At 36.0% G+C, this 17,551-nt stretch overlaps 1 protein-coding gene across 2 annotated transcripts in view; it reads left to right on the top strand.

The window, feature by feature from the left end:
* The window catches only part of LOC145686743 (protein maelstrom homolog), a 42,258-nt gene extending 34,145 nt beyond the window's left edge, over positions 1 to 8,113 (top strand). For both annotated transcript variants that reach the window (XM_081760377.1, XM_081760376.1), the window contains one exon: positions 938 to 8,113. In XM_081760377.1, coding sequence (XP_081616503.1) covers positions 1,114 to 2,610 — 1,497 coding nt within the window. In that variant the 5' untranslated portion in view covers positions 938 to 1,113 and the 3' untranslated portion in view covers positions 2,611 to 8,113. The remainder of the gene's footprint in view (positions 1 to 937) is intronic.
* The last annotated feature ends 9,438 nt before the right edge of the window (positions 8,114 to 17,551 follow it).

Here is a 17,551-nt window from a genome sequence, read left to right as displayed (position 1 = left end):
TTTTTCATGGTGGTTTTATGCTTGTAATAGCATTTCCTTGCTTTTATCTTCTTTACTGCACTGTCATATTCATTACTAATTATGGGCTGCCCCACGTGTGTGCACCTATTGCCGAGCTGCCCCGGCAGAGATGATTAACATGCTGTTGTGTACTAACCCGTCCTTGTGTTTGTGTATCGAGTTTGCACATTTCTTGAATGCTATGACATTTTAATTCGTAAATGACCGAACACCATTTACGTACTCCAGACTTTGCTTTTAGTTTATTATATCTGTGATACTATGCTTTTTTGTTCTTGTGTACTTCATTTTTCCTGTCAGAGAAGGGTGCAAAAGACCTCGATGTCGACGCGCCCATATAAACCCTTTCAATCAACCCACTTTCACCATTCCCCATTTCATTCATTCTCATCATCACAGTCTTCTTTAGCCTAGCCGCCTGTGCAGTCACGAAGAACAATATTGCGAGAGCTGATGAGTTGATACGGGAAAACAGGCGTATTACGGTGAGTGATATTGCAGCAAAGGTGAACATACATACACACGAACAAACGTACGCAAATCTTATGCGTGAAAATTTGAAACCGGCAACTTAGAGAAAGCGGCATGGGTTAACACTCAGCTGTTCCACGTTGGTGCAAGCCTGCAAGGGTGCTGCCATCTTGTTACACTGATTCCCAGCATCCCGTCCGCGAGGCAGGCGTGCCAGATGCATCTGATAATAGTTCTAGGACACCACAAAAAAAAAAAAAAAAAAAAACTGTGTCAAAGTTTATTTTTATACAACTTTTTAGGTTATTTATTGAATGGGTTTTTTATTATTATTATTAGTATGATTATTATTATTATTATAATGTAGGAAAGAATGAATTAAATATATGTTGTGCAAACATTTGCTGAACAAAGGTATATTTATTTCGTTTGACTTTATTTCCAGGTGCTCTTGTTAACAGGTTGAAGAACTCCGCTGTGTGTGTGTTTGGCTAAACTGCACAGGCCAGCCCTCTTTTCTGAACACTGGGGATTCAGCATTTCATGTAATAGAATAAATATTTCGTGTTGAAGTGTTGTTGTGCTCAAAGTGAAATATCAGTTGTATCTTATTGATCCAAGATGCCACCAAAAAAGAAGACACCGAAGAATGCATATTATTTTTTTATGTTAGAATTTAAGGAACAATATGATAGAAAGAATCGTACTAAGTTACCAATGAACAAGGTGGCTGAGTTAGCGGCTCCGCTATGGAAGGATGTGCCGCCTGCAGAGAGGGCCAAGTACGAGCAACTCGCGAAGGAATACAAAGCACGGGAAAAAAACAATGAAGAAAATAAATATACGACCACTGGCGTTACTTTCGCCGAGTTGCAAAGGCAACAGAGGGAGGAAGAACAGCGAATATTAAAGATGATCACCGACATCCGCAACGAGGTGCGACATAGCTTTGAAGCACAAAATCTGCCTGAGCATAGTTTTTATTTCATTCATATCAATTACCATTGTCGAACCGTTGATGATAAGTATTATCCGTGTGAAATAGCTATACTGGAATACACTCTTGAAAGTGGGATAAATCGAGTGTTCCATAGTTTTATTAATTGTGGACAGTTGCCAATTGGATATAAGCGTGAAGCGATAGAACTTGCTGAAAATACTCATAAGATTGAGATTCCACCTCTTGATAGAGGAGAAAGTGATTACGGGAGACTGCTAACTCAGATGAAAGAATTCATTAGCGGCAACGATATGGGAATAAATGCTGGTCACCTACCACCTTTGTTCACAACTTCAGATTGCGTTGAATGTGTGACTAAAGTTATTCAACAATTTTGTGATATAACAGGTGATGACCCGGAAAACTTCCGTGTGTATGCTTTACACAAGCTGCTATTTGAACTTAAATCAGTAGTAGCTTTTGAAAATAAGGATCGAATACCATCCGAAAGTTTTGCTGAGTTAGAATTAAAAAGTGACGTGTTCTTCTACACGAGTGGAATAGCTTGTTCGTGGCATGATAAAGAATTGGACAGCTTCCCTTATTGTAGTCAGTCCTTCGTTAAGCGATGGAGCTATATTGTATCTGATCATTGTTGTGCGTTGGCAGGAATTGATTTAATTCCGGGTAGCCATATTCCTCCCCAAGCGGATATCGATAGAGCCAAGAAACGCGATGGAGAGGGTAGTGAGAGGAGTTCTTCTCGAGCATCTCAGAAGAAGGCGTCGCCCCGTGGCAAGGAAAATAAAACTTCGAATCCTCATTATAATGTAACTACTTTTATTGTCGACGAAAATGATGATGATGATGATGAAGATTTTGTGCCGTTGCGTAAGCCGATGACCAAAGGATTCGCCCAGGAAGCATTTTTAGCTTCGAGAGGTGCTGTGGGACAAGGAGAAAGGAACGACGATGATGATTATGGTGATCGAAATGTATCGCAGGGCATAGCTCGTGGCAGAGGTGTAGGATTTGGTCGTGAGCCCGAGCTACCAATGGCTGTAGCGGGTCGAGGAGCTGGGGTTGGAAGGCCACCTGCCACATGTAGCGACAATTTTCCCATTGTTGGACGAGGCCGCGGTTTGGCTGCACAGTTTGCGAACTTACATATGAATTAAACAATACTGCGTTGAGCGGTAACTGTGATAATGCTTTGTTTCCTTAGTTACGGTGGTTCAGTTGTATCAAAAAAATGTAAAGACTGCACTTCGCACTTGTTAGTTTACCTTTATGATAAATTAATACGATGCAGTGATGCTTACCTTATTTGCTTACTTAGCGTTACAGTTAACTATAAGTGACAATTTACAGAGAAATAATAAGCAGAGAAAATCCACATAAGAGAAGTATGTGGATTTGCCTAATTTTTAAGTTTCAAGAAAACAAAATGCAATGTAAAAATTAGTCTTTACGATGGTGTAGTCCTTAGCAAATAAAGCGAAACAGTGGCCAATGTCTGCAATGTTCGTCATTAACTTAATTTACTTGCCCATTAATTGCAAGGGACTATCAAATTAGGTAACGATAAGTAATATTTCAGACATGATTCATAGTATCTTTTAAGCAAGACCAATGTGAAGCTCAAATATATACGGAGTGTTTCAAAACAATATTGACAACGTTTGGGGGGTGATTCCTGACACCAACATAAGCGAAAAAGTATAGACCAACCTGGGTGCACAAATGCTTCCTTTCGGAGGTATAGGCTATGAACTTATAAAGACCCATAGCTCCAAAATTATGGGACCTACCGTAGTCGAGTTAAGACTTCACTTAGGAAATAACATATGCCCTATCCAAAAATCCTTATTTCAGAATCCTAAGGTACTCACGCAATAATTTTTTAGAGAGAGTTTGGCTACGGGCATATAATTTAAAGTACCCAGCAACTGCCTCTAAAAATTGTTGCGGAAAGTACCGCAGGATTCTTAAACACGGATATTTGTATAGGATATATACTAGTTCCTAAGTGAAGTTTTAATCAGTCTGCGGTAGATCCCATAGTTTTGGAGCTGTGAACCTTTAATTTTATTATTATTATTATTATTATTATTATTATTATTATATTTTCATGTTTTCGGCAGCCTGTAACTCCGAAAGAAAGCCTGTGTGCTCCCAGGTTGGTCTATACTTTTTGCCTTATCTTGGTGTCAGGAATCATGTCCCAAACGTTGTCGGTGTTGTTTTGAAACACCCTGTATATATATATTACACCGCCGTAGTAAAAACAAAACAATATGTGACGAATAAATGGACGTAAAATCTAATAAGTGTTAAGTAAGTTGTATGAACATAACACGGAAACTTTTGGGTATGACATTATGGTTTTACAGTTTTTAGTTTTCTTCAGTTGAGAGTATTGGTCAAGTTGTTATTATTTTGAGAATTATGTCATGTGGAAACATTTTGAGTGTAAAATTAGATAAAACGCATATAGAAACTCAAAATAGTAATAACCTCAATTACCACATGTTATATTTTAAAACTGAAAATATAGAAATAAAACAACTGTGAATCAATTTTTTTAAGTAATAAAAATAAGGAGCAAGGTGGTCATTGTACTATGAGTTCCCAGAATGTGAAGCTTTTACCTTCAGTTATATGATTTTTTGAGTTTGTGATCGCATTTATCTGAATCAACGACAAGTTTTTTCTTTAAAATTTTTCAGGTTTTGTTTTCATTGTCTGAGCTTAGAATAGTTCTCAATATATACAAACGTTTGTAAGCTATAGTAGATCTGCACGCAAATAATGAATCCTTTTGTTCGTTACTTATTTCTGTTTGGAATTACGTTACGCGAGCAGCAATATGTGCTAATATATATCTCAGTTATAGACTGTTTCAGTACCTTTGTGCTAAATAGACTGCTTCAATAGCCTTTTTGTTAATTGGTGTGTCACCCATATAACCGCTTTACTACCTTAACTTTTACTTTAATTTCTTAACGTCATTTCATCTTGATAAAGCCAATGAAGTAGGTTTCTTTTTCTTTTTTTAAATAGTAAAACAGAACATCATGTGCTCTATAAGTTTCTTTAAAATGAAGTTAAAAAAATGTTTTAAGAAATACGTTTATAGTGATGTTGGAAATACTTGTCAAACATTTTTTATATATATTTACTGTTTGTACCATACATGTAATTTTGCATTTACATATGACAAATGCAGCAAAAGAAGGCCATGATAGTCTGTGAAAGAACACTCGCCATTGGTTGATAGAGCATTTTGCAACTGCAGACTCTTTTCAAGTCAGGCAAAAGCAGACAAGCAAGAAACTGCGTGAAACAAGTACAGGAGGTAGAAAGGATGTGGTTGGATATGAATTTAATAAGATAGATGACATTTTATTGAGCTTTGGAATGAACTGATGTCACTTTCTTTATCGGCCCCTAGTTACAGGGTGATATATCTGGACTGCACGGAGATAAGCCAAGCGTCTCAACACAGAAACTATTCCATTTCTTTTGTGCTCGCTTGGACGGATCTGTTTATTCACACTTCAATTGATTACATGCTTCTATACAACATACATTCTTCAGATAGAGTGCGATTCTCTATTTGTCGCAGTAATCATGTTAGAAGTACTTAATACCAAGCATATACTTCTCGTATTTAAGTACATATAATTAAACTGCAACTGTCGTGTATGAAACGCACTAGAAAAATTAACAAATGTAGTACTGTTTGCAGTCTTGGTGTTAACATTTATCATAATGACTGTAAGCCATGTTTATGTTGGTTACCATGAACCATAAATGACAGAAAATGACTATATATTTTTGTTCCTGTGTTAAGTAAATGGTGAATTCTTTACGCATTACTACATATGGAATGATGTAGTAAGTTATGGCAGCTGAGCTTCTCTAACAATGTGTTGTTCATATATTTTGTGTAATTATTCTCAATGAAAGATAAAGAAATGTATAACAAATATTTTCAAAGATTTGTTGTGTAAAAGGTACCTCAAATTACTATGAAAAAATAAGTTTATATACCAAATGCGCTGCCAAAATATTTTAAGTTCCTTTTATCTGTTTTTTGTTCTAACGAATTATTTGTTTTTAAAAATCAGTTTTGTGTTGTATAAAATACTATTTTTTGCACAAAAAAGATTAAAATCAATGAGTAGAAGTTCTGAGGAAGTATGCATTCCAGAGTGAACATTTAATATATTGGACAGATTTGTTATTACAGATAATACTATTTCAGTTACGTAACCAACCAATTTATTTTACGTAGCATAAGAAAGTGATTAAGTTTATATAGTTCACTGTAGGAATGCAAGGGAGAGCGCAGAAGGTACTTGACGTTAACCATAAGCCGTGTATAAGGCTCCGAATGAAATGGAGTTTATCCAGTCAAGTTATAAAATAGAACAACAACAGTGCGCATCGTGTGCTAATAGTGCGCACGGAATTACCAATACAAACCGTTATGGAGACTTCAAATCTGGTCTTCGTACAATGAGTCAGTTATATTGTTCCCTATATATAAACAGAAAAGTTACTGTTTTGTTAACGTCTATTTTATATACAATTGTAGTTTTCAGATTTATTTACCCATTGTTTGTATTACTGTCTAGTAATTTCGAGTAGGTACAAGTATTTTTGTGTGAAATTTCATTTTATTGTTAATTATTATTTTAGGTTTTTAAATATGTCCATTCTAGAATCAAATATAAACACGTGCCGTACATTTAGTTTAATTTCCTTATTTGACCATAGTCAAATTATATGCACTTGAATTTTTAAAAATTATTTATCCTAGATTTAAACCTTCTCTAGAAAGGAGTGATAATGCCATTGGTTCCAGCTTTTTTTTCTCCCCAAGAATGTTGAAAAGTTACTAACCGATGACAGAAGTTATAGACTAACACGGAAATGCCAAGCAAAGTTTCATGCAAATACAAACAAATACGACAAAAACATTCTGTAGATTGATTAACACATATATATAAAGATTAGGAAACTTACGTTAATAATGAAAAAGTATTATCATATATAATCACGAATTTCTTAAAACAAGGGAAACTTAATCTGAGAAACAAGGATAAAGCAGCTTCTAGAAGACTTAAATAACAAGTTTTACAAACGAAAACAAGAATTTTGACGACCTTACTATTATAACAACATTATGTGCATATTTCAACTATAAAGAAACATGTAATCAAATGGTAAAAGAAGTATACAAATAATTATCAGCATTGAAAATTGAAAAACAAATACAAATAGCGGATAGTACCACATCTTTATGTATGTAATTCTAGATATTGTGTAGATAATAATTGGACTTTATCTATCGGATATTCAGATAATTAATCATTAGTGAATCAACTATACTCCGCGTCACCCGAATTGGCGTATGACATTAGCCAATAAGCTCGCAGTGCACTGTTACTAAACCTTCAGGAAGGAATCTAATCATTCATAGTTGATTTGTGTTCGTATTTGTGGATAATTATGAATGATTAGATTCGTCATTGAAGGTTTAGTAACAGCGCAGTGCGAGATTATTGGCTGACGCCATACGCGAATTCGAGTGACGCGGAGTTTAAAAGGATATCTACGGCTATAAGAAGATAAAACAGCTTAATTCAAGTAAACACTTGTGGGGTAGAAATGGATTTATATCTTCGACTGCAAATAACACCTTTATAGGCGTTGAAAAAAAAATATTAGGATAAATTAAAGATTCGTGTGCATCAAAGTTTCTGACCTTGGTGAAATGAGGAATGAATTAGTTAGGCCTAAGTATTTACATAAATAAGGTACTCTTCATATTGTGAGGACCTCTTTATTAGTTATTTGTCTTTGTTTTCCATGCTTTCGAATTTTTTTTAAATATTCTGCTTACTATATATAGGGTGGCCCAAAACAACTAGGTATACAGTCCCGTGCTGATCAGCTCACTTTGTTTTATATCATTTCTTATTGTTATCAAACAGGTAGACCTAGTTTCTTTATTTGTTGTTGTTAACTTTTTTTTTTTTTTTTTACTTATAACTTAAACCAGGAACAGTCGAAGCAAATACATCCATAAACTAGAATGTTACACTTGATCAATGCAGGGGTGTAAACCTACTTTTGGGCCACCCTGTATATTGAAAAGTTAACTGTATACCACAATCAAGATTATCGTATGTATATTTTTTAGGATATTCATATCGTTTGTACTCGTGTAATATTATTGAAGGGAGCAATTTACACGAAATATAAGTTTCCATTAGTTTCTTTTTTTTCTAGTTTAAATCTTCCATGTTAGGTACAGTGGCACACATACTGACTGGTAAAAACTAGTCTTGTTTCATCCTAAGTTACATTACGAAAGTTACGTATTCTTAGGTGAAGATATTAATATTTGTGTAACTGTATTGTACAACTTGGAAATCCACTATATACTTTATATATAACCCAAGTCTGAATTGTATTATATGTTGAAGTATATATTTTTTATGTTGTATGTTAAAATGTATATTTTTATGTTAGGAAAAAACAGTCCAAAAAGTGTATTCATTCATATGACATCGGATGAAATACGGAATAACATCAAGAAATTTATCAAACCGTTTATCCAATGTCTGTTTGTAAAACTGTAATAAATAATTAATATGTTATACATAATGCATCTTTATATTTCCTTGTATTACATTCTTGCTTCCATAAAATTCGTTCATCTCAAGACACGTTTACATGGACTTGAAATTCCCAGAAATAGCATCCTTTTCTGCCATGCATCGTAATTCGCCAAGACATCTTAAAGGGGGATATCTTTCAATCCACTTGTCACTGCAGTTTCGACGTTGTTTGTCCGAAAATGGTACTCTTGAAAGCATAATTCGAGCTGGTGAGGGCTGTAGGAAGGATGAGGCAGATTTGCCACGGTTTATTTCACCAGAAATTCGTGTCACTAGTATTGTGAAGAATTCAATATTTTAGGGCGGGTTGTATACTGACCATAGAACTGGACCGACCTAAGATTCAATCCAGTGAGCAATGCAACAAATCCTCGATTGTTGTGATTGATTGATTATTAAATGTTTAATGGGGATCAGCGACAGAACCTTGTACCGCATATTCATTTGAGCACGTTCTAGAGCAGCGTTTCCCAACCGGTGTGCCGCCGAAAAATCGAAGAAAATTATTAATTTTATAGCAATTAAATTGCAAAACGTAGGGAAAAATATATATATTTGTATTTCACATTACTATGAATCTACAATTTTAAGTTGCATACCAGGTTACTGTTCTGTACATTTCTAATGTTGAAAAAAGTATTTGTTATCATTGTTATGACCATTATTGTTTATTTATTGTTGCAGACTATTTCGTAACTTGAAAATTTAAAATATCATTCAATCCTTTCGACAAATTAGTTACATTTGTGTATTAAAAGTAAAAGAGATTTCTTTGTTCGTTCGTTATTTAGTGATCTTTCTTAATGAAAGGCTGGATAGTGTTTCTAAAAAGAAAGCGTATTTTTAAAACCTGAGTCAAATATTTCATTGCAATTGTTTTCTATTTTTAAATTAGAATGAAAAATAAGCATAATGATTTACCACGGGGGAAAACCAATGATAGAGCTTTCTTCACTGTGAGAAGAAGATCAATAGTCACAGAAAAAATACCTCTGTGTTTTATATTTACAAATAATAATATCTTTAAGTGTGCCGCAAGAATTCAAGTAACATCCTTAGTGTGCCGCAAGTTGAAAAAGGTTGGGAAACGCTGTTCTAGAGAAAGGTGACTGAGACAATCAATGCACATCTCTTCGCATCCTCTGCCGCGACTTGGCTGGCTTTCTAGTTAATATGCAGCCTATCTTAATAGAAAAAAGACCATTATTTCATCTTCGGTTTGCTATTTCACTGCTCTTCGTTAAAATAATTTTAACGTTACGGTTCAAATTCGGAATAGGTTACGATACACAATGTTACAAAAATGGCGCCCGAACAGGAACACGACCCGGACCTGTTAGAAATGGCGCTACGAACAGGAACCGAACCACTGTAGTGTTTATAAGATTCGGTAGTGTGCTACCGAAAAGAACACTTGTACTTTCGGTAAAGCAGCCTTCCGAGAGACTTATCAAATTTAACACAAAACTTTATCGCGTATAGCTGCACGACACTCATCTGTGTATTTTTTTAAAACCGTTATGCGACGTCCATAAACAACTGTCTCACTCGCGAACAACCCACACTCCATATAAGCTAAGAGCCAAGTGATGAGAAACCCTTTACGTACTATCACGCCCGGAGGCTAGCACTTCACCTGTGGTTGGCGTAAGAAAATCAGTCTCAACACTTTGTATATAGTCCAGTCTTCAAAAGTTTGGGTACACACTTTTTAGAAGGACGTATTACAAGAACCATGATTAGACAATATAACATTTGGGCTTGAAATGAAGTTAGAGTAAAAGGCTATTTCAGATTCGCTTAATTTACTATGCAGAGCATTTTAAAAAGACATGCGTTGTCAATTTTTTAAATACCATGTACTGGATGTATTATAAGTCGGCCGTAGGCCAGCTCCGTTATGAGTAAAGATGCGAAGAAAATATTGGAAATAGTTTTCTGTCTAAAATGTTGGATTTTTAAAATCATATCAGTCGTTTGGGCCCTACAGGGGTAAGGTGTTTGTGTTAAATGTAGAAATGTTGCCATTTCAACCGGCTATTCGAACGGAACGAAAGAGTACCGTAATTGCGGGCTACTTGGACCCTTAAGGGGCTACTTGGTCCCATACCAAAATCTCGTTTAAAGTCCCATATGCAATGCAATAATGAGTTAGTTCAGAGTTAGATCCGTTAGATGGGATCAAAATGCAGGCGTACACACATTGAAACTAGTTCTGTGGTAGGCTACGATTGAGCAGCATTGGTGAGAAAGGTCGTTCACGAAAAGAATGTATTTATTGAGCGCCAAACTTTTATGTGTGGATACTATTTGCAAGGAAGTGGAACCAATGCTAAGTAAACACATAAGTAGTTACATATAGGTTAATGAAACTGACATGGTAAACTTTCTCACATACAATAAGATGTGTGCGTAATTGCATTATACAGTATATGAAGTGTGTACATATGACCTGGAAAACATGGATATTTTGTCCCACATCTTTTGTTATCTTTATCCCACCCCATCCTTTGTTATCAATGAAAAATAAAGGTCTGTTGTCACGTGTCACACAAGTAAGGACTTTTCATTGTTTCCTGAAGGATACCGGTACAAAATGGTACATCAATATAAAAGATCGGCTGCAGGTCGAAAATATGCTGATTTTTCATAACAGCTTGAAGAATGTTTACCAGCAATTCAGTCGGGGAAAATGTCGCAAATAGAAACAGAAGTTCACTTCAAGATAAGTCGTTCCACCATAGAAAGAATATTAAAGAATAGGTCAAGGCAGAATCCGGGCCATCTGAAAGTGTTCACTGAAGAAGAAGAATTAGCCTTCACTAGTCATCTTGATAAAGTTTGTGATTTCGGATTCCTCGTTAATTAACTTGATTTCAGATTTATTGTGAAGTCCTATTTAGCCATGCATGGGAGAACTGTCATTGCTTTCTAAGACAATCTTCCCAGTCCAGATTGAGTGAAGTTATTTTAGAAAATGCACCTCCAGTCAACGACTAGATTCGCTGCTAATATAGATAGGGCTCGTGCAGCTGTAGAAGAAAACGTAATCAGCTATTACAATCATTATATTTGATTGTATCTCTTAACATGTTCTCTTTGTGGTTTGCAGTAAATAAAAAGTGTTGTTCTTGGAACACCTACGTCCTACTTAGTCTCAGAACCGATTTCAATGGTTTTCTGTAGGAAAATATGGGGGTGGGTTCAAGTAGCCCGAACGCGAGTCTTACTTGGACCCATTTTTTACAATAATCGCCTGTGCTTTGTTTTCAATATATGTAACTGAAACTGTCCTCGATATGTGCAATAAAGTCTGTAGTTCCACTTAATATAGGCTATGACAATAACTTTAAAGTTTTCGTGGATGAAAACAGGCCGAAAAAACGAATTTGTTGCAAAATTGGGTCCAAGTAGCCCGCATCTACGGTACATAAAAATGACAAGGGGAACATACATATAATGAGGGCCCAAGGAAACACAACGTTGCTGCTTCATTTAACATACTGTGCTACCAGTATGGAACTCCAAATGGGTGGTATAAGTGGAAAAATTCCACCATTTTGCTATGTTCCATTGTAAATAGTCTGAAGTTGAAATGTAGGTGTTCATATCCTTTTTCAAAGAAAGGTTTTCATATGCGTCTAAGCATTTCTGGACTCACTACAAACCTCTACCTTCTGAAGTTGTATATAATAGCATTAGACTGTACAGTAAGGGCCTTATGCAGAGTCGTTTTGATGCGTGATTAGTGCCATACTATAGAGTTCGACTAAGTACTCAGGCCTTTAGTATGATGCTAATCATATTTCAAAACGACTCTGCATAAGACCCTAAGGGTGGCGAGCACCAAACTAGTATAAATTACTCTTTTAGTAACTCTTACTTCTTTAGTCTGAACTACTTTAGTAAGTTACTTCCATAGTAATATACTCTTTTAGTAACTGTTGGAGAGCTCAATTTATATTTACTTCTTTAGTTATAATTAAAGTAGTAACGCCTTTTTACTAAAGAAGTAAGCCATTCCTACATACTGCTGGTACGTGTATTTCGTTTGCTATCGGGAGCTGAAGCTTATCAAAAGATGCGCCCATGAAAAAAGGCAGAGAACATGCAGTTGTAGTGAAGAACAGGAAGTTGTTGGAAAAAGCAGACGAGCTTTTTTCGTTGAAAATGCGTTTTAATACGAGAGGAATATAATGCAAAAATGTTAATGGAAGACAGACAGAAATCATAGAAAACAACCTTAAAATGGAAGTTATGACTAAGTTCAACAACGAAATGAAGCAAACTTTAGGTTCCGGTTCTTCAGGCAATGTGCTGGAGAAATTTGTTTTTGTAAATGAATATGAATATGTTTTATATGTATGAAATATATTTTATTTGATTGATATTTTTTCCAATGGTTAATATGGTCTTGTTTTCAACAGACGTAATGTTTGTGTTTATTATTTCAGCATCAGTACATTTAATTTTTCTAATTACCACATACTAATATTTATTTGTATTAGCAACATTATAAGGGTAGACGTCTTGTTTTTCTTAGAAATAATCAAAACATTTTTATTATATAACTTTCCGTACTGAAGTAAGAAATAAATTGAAAATGTTAATCCCTAGTTGCAAAAAAAAGAAAAGAAAGAAAAAAAGGAAAGAAATAGAAAGAAAACAGAGAACCATAACTATAAAATTATACATACGTAAATAAAATGGGTCAATTCACTGCAGTAGTGACGATACAGTGCCTTATATTCATTTAAGAGGGAAAAGTCTTTACAATAACTTCTTATTCTACTATCAAATTAGGTACAACATTAATTAAAATAATTAAGTATAATAGACCTGACAGCTTGCCCTGCATCATCTGCTTCTGGCTGTAATACATATTGCTTGATGTCATTCACATGCACAGGATCAGGGTGAAACACATCTCCAACTTCTATTCCAGAGTTGTGCAGATCTGCAGCAGCCACAATAACATTCCCACGTTTGTTTGTTTGTTTGTTTTTTCATATCGCATTGTTTCAGTGAAAATTTGGAAACGTTTCTTGCAAACACCGAATGAACGTTCTATTATACATCATGTACCAATATGGGCTCTATTGTAGCGCTCTTCGGCTCCTGTCTGAGGTCGAAACTCAGGAGTCATAAGATGTTTGGAGAGAGCATATACGCTATCTCCAACAAGCAACCCATAATACTCTCCATTTTCAAATTCTACAGAACTATAAGATTACCAATGTCCCAAATGCATGCATTATACGTGAAACCCAGCCACGGCTTACCAAGTTCAAAATCTTCATATTGGCATCAGAAATGACTTGTGTATTACTAGAAAAGAAATTCTTGATTTTCTGTATAGCTCTGCTTGCTCCAGAAGGACGAAGTATGGGTATATGTACACTCATGTCCAAAATTATTGTCGTATCTATAACTTCTTGTAAGAATATAATTTCATAATGATTTTGCAGAGTACTTTTAATACTGATAGTACGTGTATAATCGGGAAATGTATACTTGTGGTAATTTCATAGGAAAAAAATATATAAATACGAAAATTATAATGAGTAAAATAAAATGTTGCTAAATGACCAAGAAAATTTTATTTTCGTTTTATTGTTCTTATTTACTTCTTTTGACATGAAATTTGCCACATACATGTCTTTGCAGATTATACACATACGAACATTATAAGAAATACCGGGCGAATTCGTTATCAAATTATATTCCTAGAATAGACATGCGACAACAATTTTGGACATGAGTGTACATAATCTATGGCCCTATAACATTCGGGAATCCATCAATTCGTTAAATTTCCTTCTGTTCCTTGATATATATTTTCTTTGTTCTGTGGCATGGACACACACAGTGGCTTTAAGGCAATTAAAAATTTTTATCACACCGTTAAAAGTTCTTCCAGCAGTAGTACGATGGATGTTAATGAGATCCCTTGCTACGATTTGATAAGTACCAGTGCGAAAGATTCGCAATCCACAAAGAAGTTGCAGCCTAGGAGACAAAGCATGATTCCTATCAGAATTATGATGCAGTAATGGCTCCAGCATACCAAGCAGCGACGCAAAAGATTCCTTACGAAACCGAAATCGCTCTTTGAAATCATGGTCGCTATACATGGCTCTCTCCATTAAAATCCTCATTCTTGGGTTGCCTACTTCTTCTTACATCTCCATATATTCTTCGTAGTCCAGATAATCCATAGAATTCGATATTTAATACACAGAAATCAAAGAACACATCTTACTTTCTAACTTTACTCCTAGTACTGCTTAGGAGTAAATTTTTGCCTTATTTGCTCCTTAAGTTACTAATGTAGTAGCGTACTCTTTGATGGTGCTCTCCAGCAGTTATGGAGTAAAGAAATTTATTACAGGAGTAAGTGGAAAATTTACTCCTTTAGTTCAGTTCTCTCGACTGGAAGTCGCCGATTTCTTTCTCTCTTAGCAACTTACTACTTTAGTTTCACTTACTCTTGGTTGGTGCTCGCCACCCTAAGCGTTCTATCCCACTCAACCGTTTCATAGCTGAGCGAGACCAGCAGAACAAGGTTGGTGGCCAGTTTCTTTTCGCTATGGTTGAAAAAGAAAATATACCGGAAGATAGTTGGAGTAATTGGAATAGGATTGTTGCTATCAATATCACATATACAGCTATTGTGTAATTAAGACTTCATTACGTCGTTTACATTAATCTTGACGTAACTAGCAAATGGACCAAGGGTATTACTTGACAGCAGTTGCTTACCTGAGTTTGAGAAACAAGTTTTATATTAATATACTTATATAAAAAAAAAAACGTGGAACTCAAATGTCTGTGGATAATATACCCAGGGGCGTCATTTCAAACTTCGCTTGGGAGGGGCAAGAGCACCACTGACATAAGAATCTCACGTTTTGTACTAGTGTATTAGTAGACAATCTATTAAAGCATATGTAGTCCTCAAACTCTTGGGGGGGCAATTGCCCCCTCCTGCCCTCCCTAAATGACGCCCCTGAATATACCCCTGGCAAACTGATAACGCCTCTGAAAGGGATAGTTTCCTAGAAAGAAAACCCAACGAGTCTTATTCAGTCATCATGTGTGATTAGTGTCATACCAAGAGCTTGACTAACGAGTAAATCATGCTATAATCACAAGTAGTATGGCGCTAGTCGTAATAAAGAACGACTATTAATAAGCCCCCTCTTAGGAAGATAATACAGCGTTGTAGACCGAAAGTAGGAAGATCCAGTCTGGACTAACTTTTGCGGTGGATTTGTATAGTTATGTCTGTCGTCCCTATGCTATTTCTTGAATTAGCATTTATCGACATTTCTCAATCTCCAACGTCGCGGACATGCTTGTGCTTGCACTTGTTACAGCAGTAGTTAAAACACCTCAGTGGCCCCTGGTTCGATCCCAGATGGCGTGAGCATGTGGACACTTGTGCGTGGATTTTCTAGGGGTTCTTCCACATTCTTATTCTACCAATTAATTCATAATCATTAACTTTTAGTATCAGGCGTAAAACTATAATTTCCATTTTCTGTATGGAGTGCGTCATTAGGACACACATGTGCTGCAATTTTAAAACGAAAACTTTATCTAAGTACACATTATGTTTGGAGTATTAGATGACATTTTTAGTGTATATCTAATAATTTACATTATTATTAACATGAAAAGCTCACTTGTTTTTATGAATCAATCAATATTCAGTGGAGTTTCAATGTTTATCTAAATGATTATCGTATTTTTGTGCACAACTGTCCAATCATCAGCCGGCACGATAGTGAAGACGCTGCTTGATGTACACATACTTGATAGTTTTCTTGCTATCATCGAAATTTCCATTTTCGCGTTTTTTGTTTCAATCGACAATAGGAGAGAAAAAAATGTAGTGATCAGGGAAAGAATCGTATTCAAGAGTAGAACGTATGTCACCGTCATATTTGCGCTCGAACAAATGAGAAGGTGCATTTTGTATCAGTTGCGCATGCATATGGCGTGTGGAGTTATAAAGATGGTATCGATTCTATGAAATATTCAAAATTTTTAGAAGGTTTCATATATTTTAAGCATTTGTATACAGATAACACAAACTCAGACTATACAGGCAAGTAAAAGGAAAGGCTGGATACTTAACGTAAAACGCCATCCGCTAGTCGCACTTCACTCATGTGGTCTAAACCAAACACTGTAGGACTTAATGAAAGTTTTGATGCAGTCGTTCTCACCAATCTCCAGGTGTCGCCTCTGCCTATCCTTGCTCCATCTGGCCTTCGATGTTGGTTCTGCTGTTGCTGTACAGGTGATTGCCAAATTAAGAAGAAAGCTCTCACTCTCTCTCGCAATTATGTGGTCCCTTGGCTGGTCTCTCCACTGCCATCTGCCGGGAAAGCTGAGGAACTTTCCAAAGATATCCAAGACACTTGGTGATGTCGTAGCGCTGCCTACCACACGAAATTTGTGGCTCGTGCATACCGAAAAGGCGACTTCTGGATGTCTGACTATACGTCCCGATGTATATGTATACTTATCTACAGATCATAACCGGATGCGGACCAAGTTCTAAAATAGGTTTCTATAAGATTCTCGCCTCCAGTTTCGCTCGCTTTGTTCAAATTATTTTCTTATTCAAATGAGAATGGTTTATTGCGATTTCCTCGAAAAAATACAATTTTACTTTTCATAAATCAATATTTCAGTAACAGGATGCACTTTTACATGAGAAATATCAAGATCTGGTTTACACGTGGGCGATTCCTTTTGGACGATTTTGTTCATATTGCATTTAAAATACTTATGACGAGGGTAATACCACCGTCCTGCTGCCTATATAAGCTTATAAGGAGAAGAGAGATAACCGAGCCTACAAGAAAGTAACCAAAAACCCGTCATTAACTGTTAAGAAAACCAATCTGTTACTGAAAAGGTCTGGACTTCCCGAAGATCTGCCAAGAGCCTGTCCGCATAAGAAAGCAAACGATCTCGACCCTGTGGTTTATCAAAAGTTCTTAAGAATGGTGTGTCTCTGAAGCCAATTGTCAGCGTCATAGGGAGCCCAACATATCGCCTCGCAAAGCATCTCACGTCGACTATAAATCCGTTGGTTGGAAACTGTGAACATCACATTTAAAACTCTTCTGATTTTGTTAAGATCCTGAGGAACCTGAAAGTGAATCCGAACGACCTCCTGGTCAGTTACGACGGAGTTTGTCTATTTATACAAGTCCTGTCAAGGATACGATGCAGCTCACTTCAGCCAGGAACTAACTGACCCGTTTCACCACACACTGACGTCCACGCACTTTTTGAATTGTTGAGATGGATGTTACTATGAACAAATGGATGGAGTAACATCGGATATCTTCTTTCTCTCTTGCCATTACCAATTTCTACATGGAGTGTTCTGAACATGTAGTCG

The sequence above is a fragment of the Thermobia domestica genome, chromosome 5 (genome assembly GCF_964235325.1).
Source record: "Thermobia domestica chromosome 5, izTheDome1.hap1.1, whole genome shotgun sequence".
NCBI lineage: Eukaryota > Metazoa > Arthropoda > Insecta > Zygentoma > Lepismatidae > Thermobia > Thermobia domestica.
Note: the sequence above shows the minus strand (reverse complement) of the source record. Positions and strands in the feature narration are given on the sequence as shown.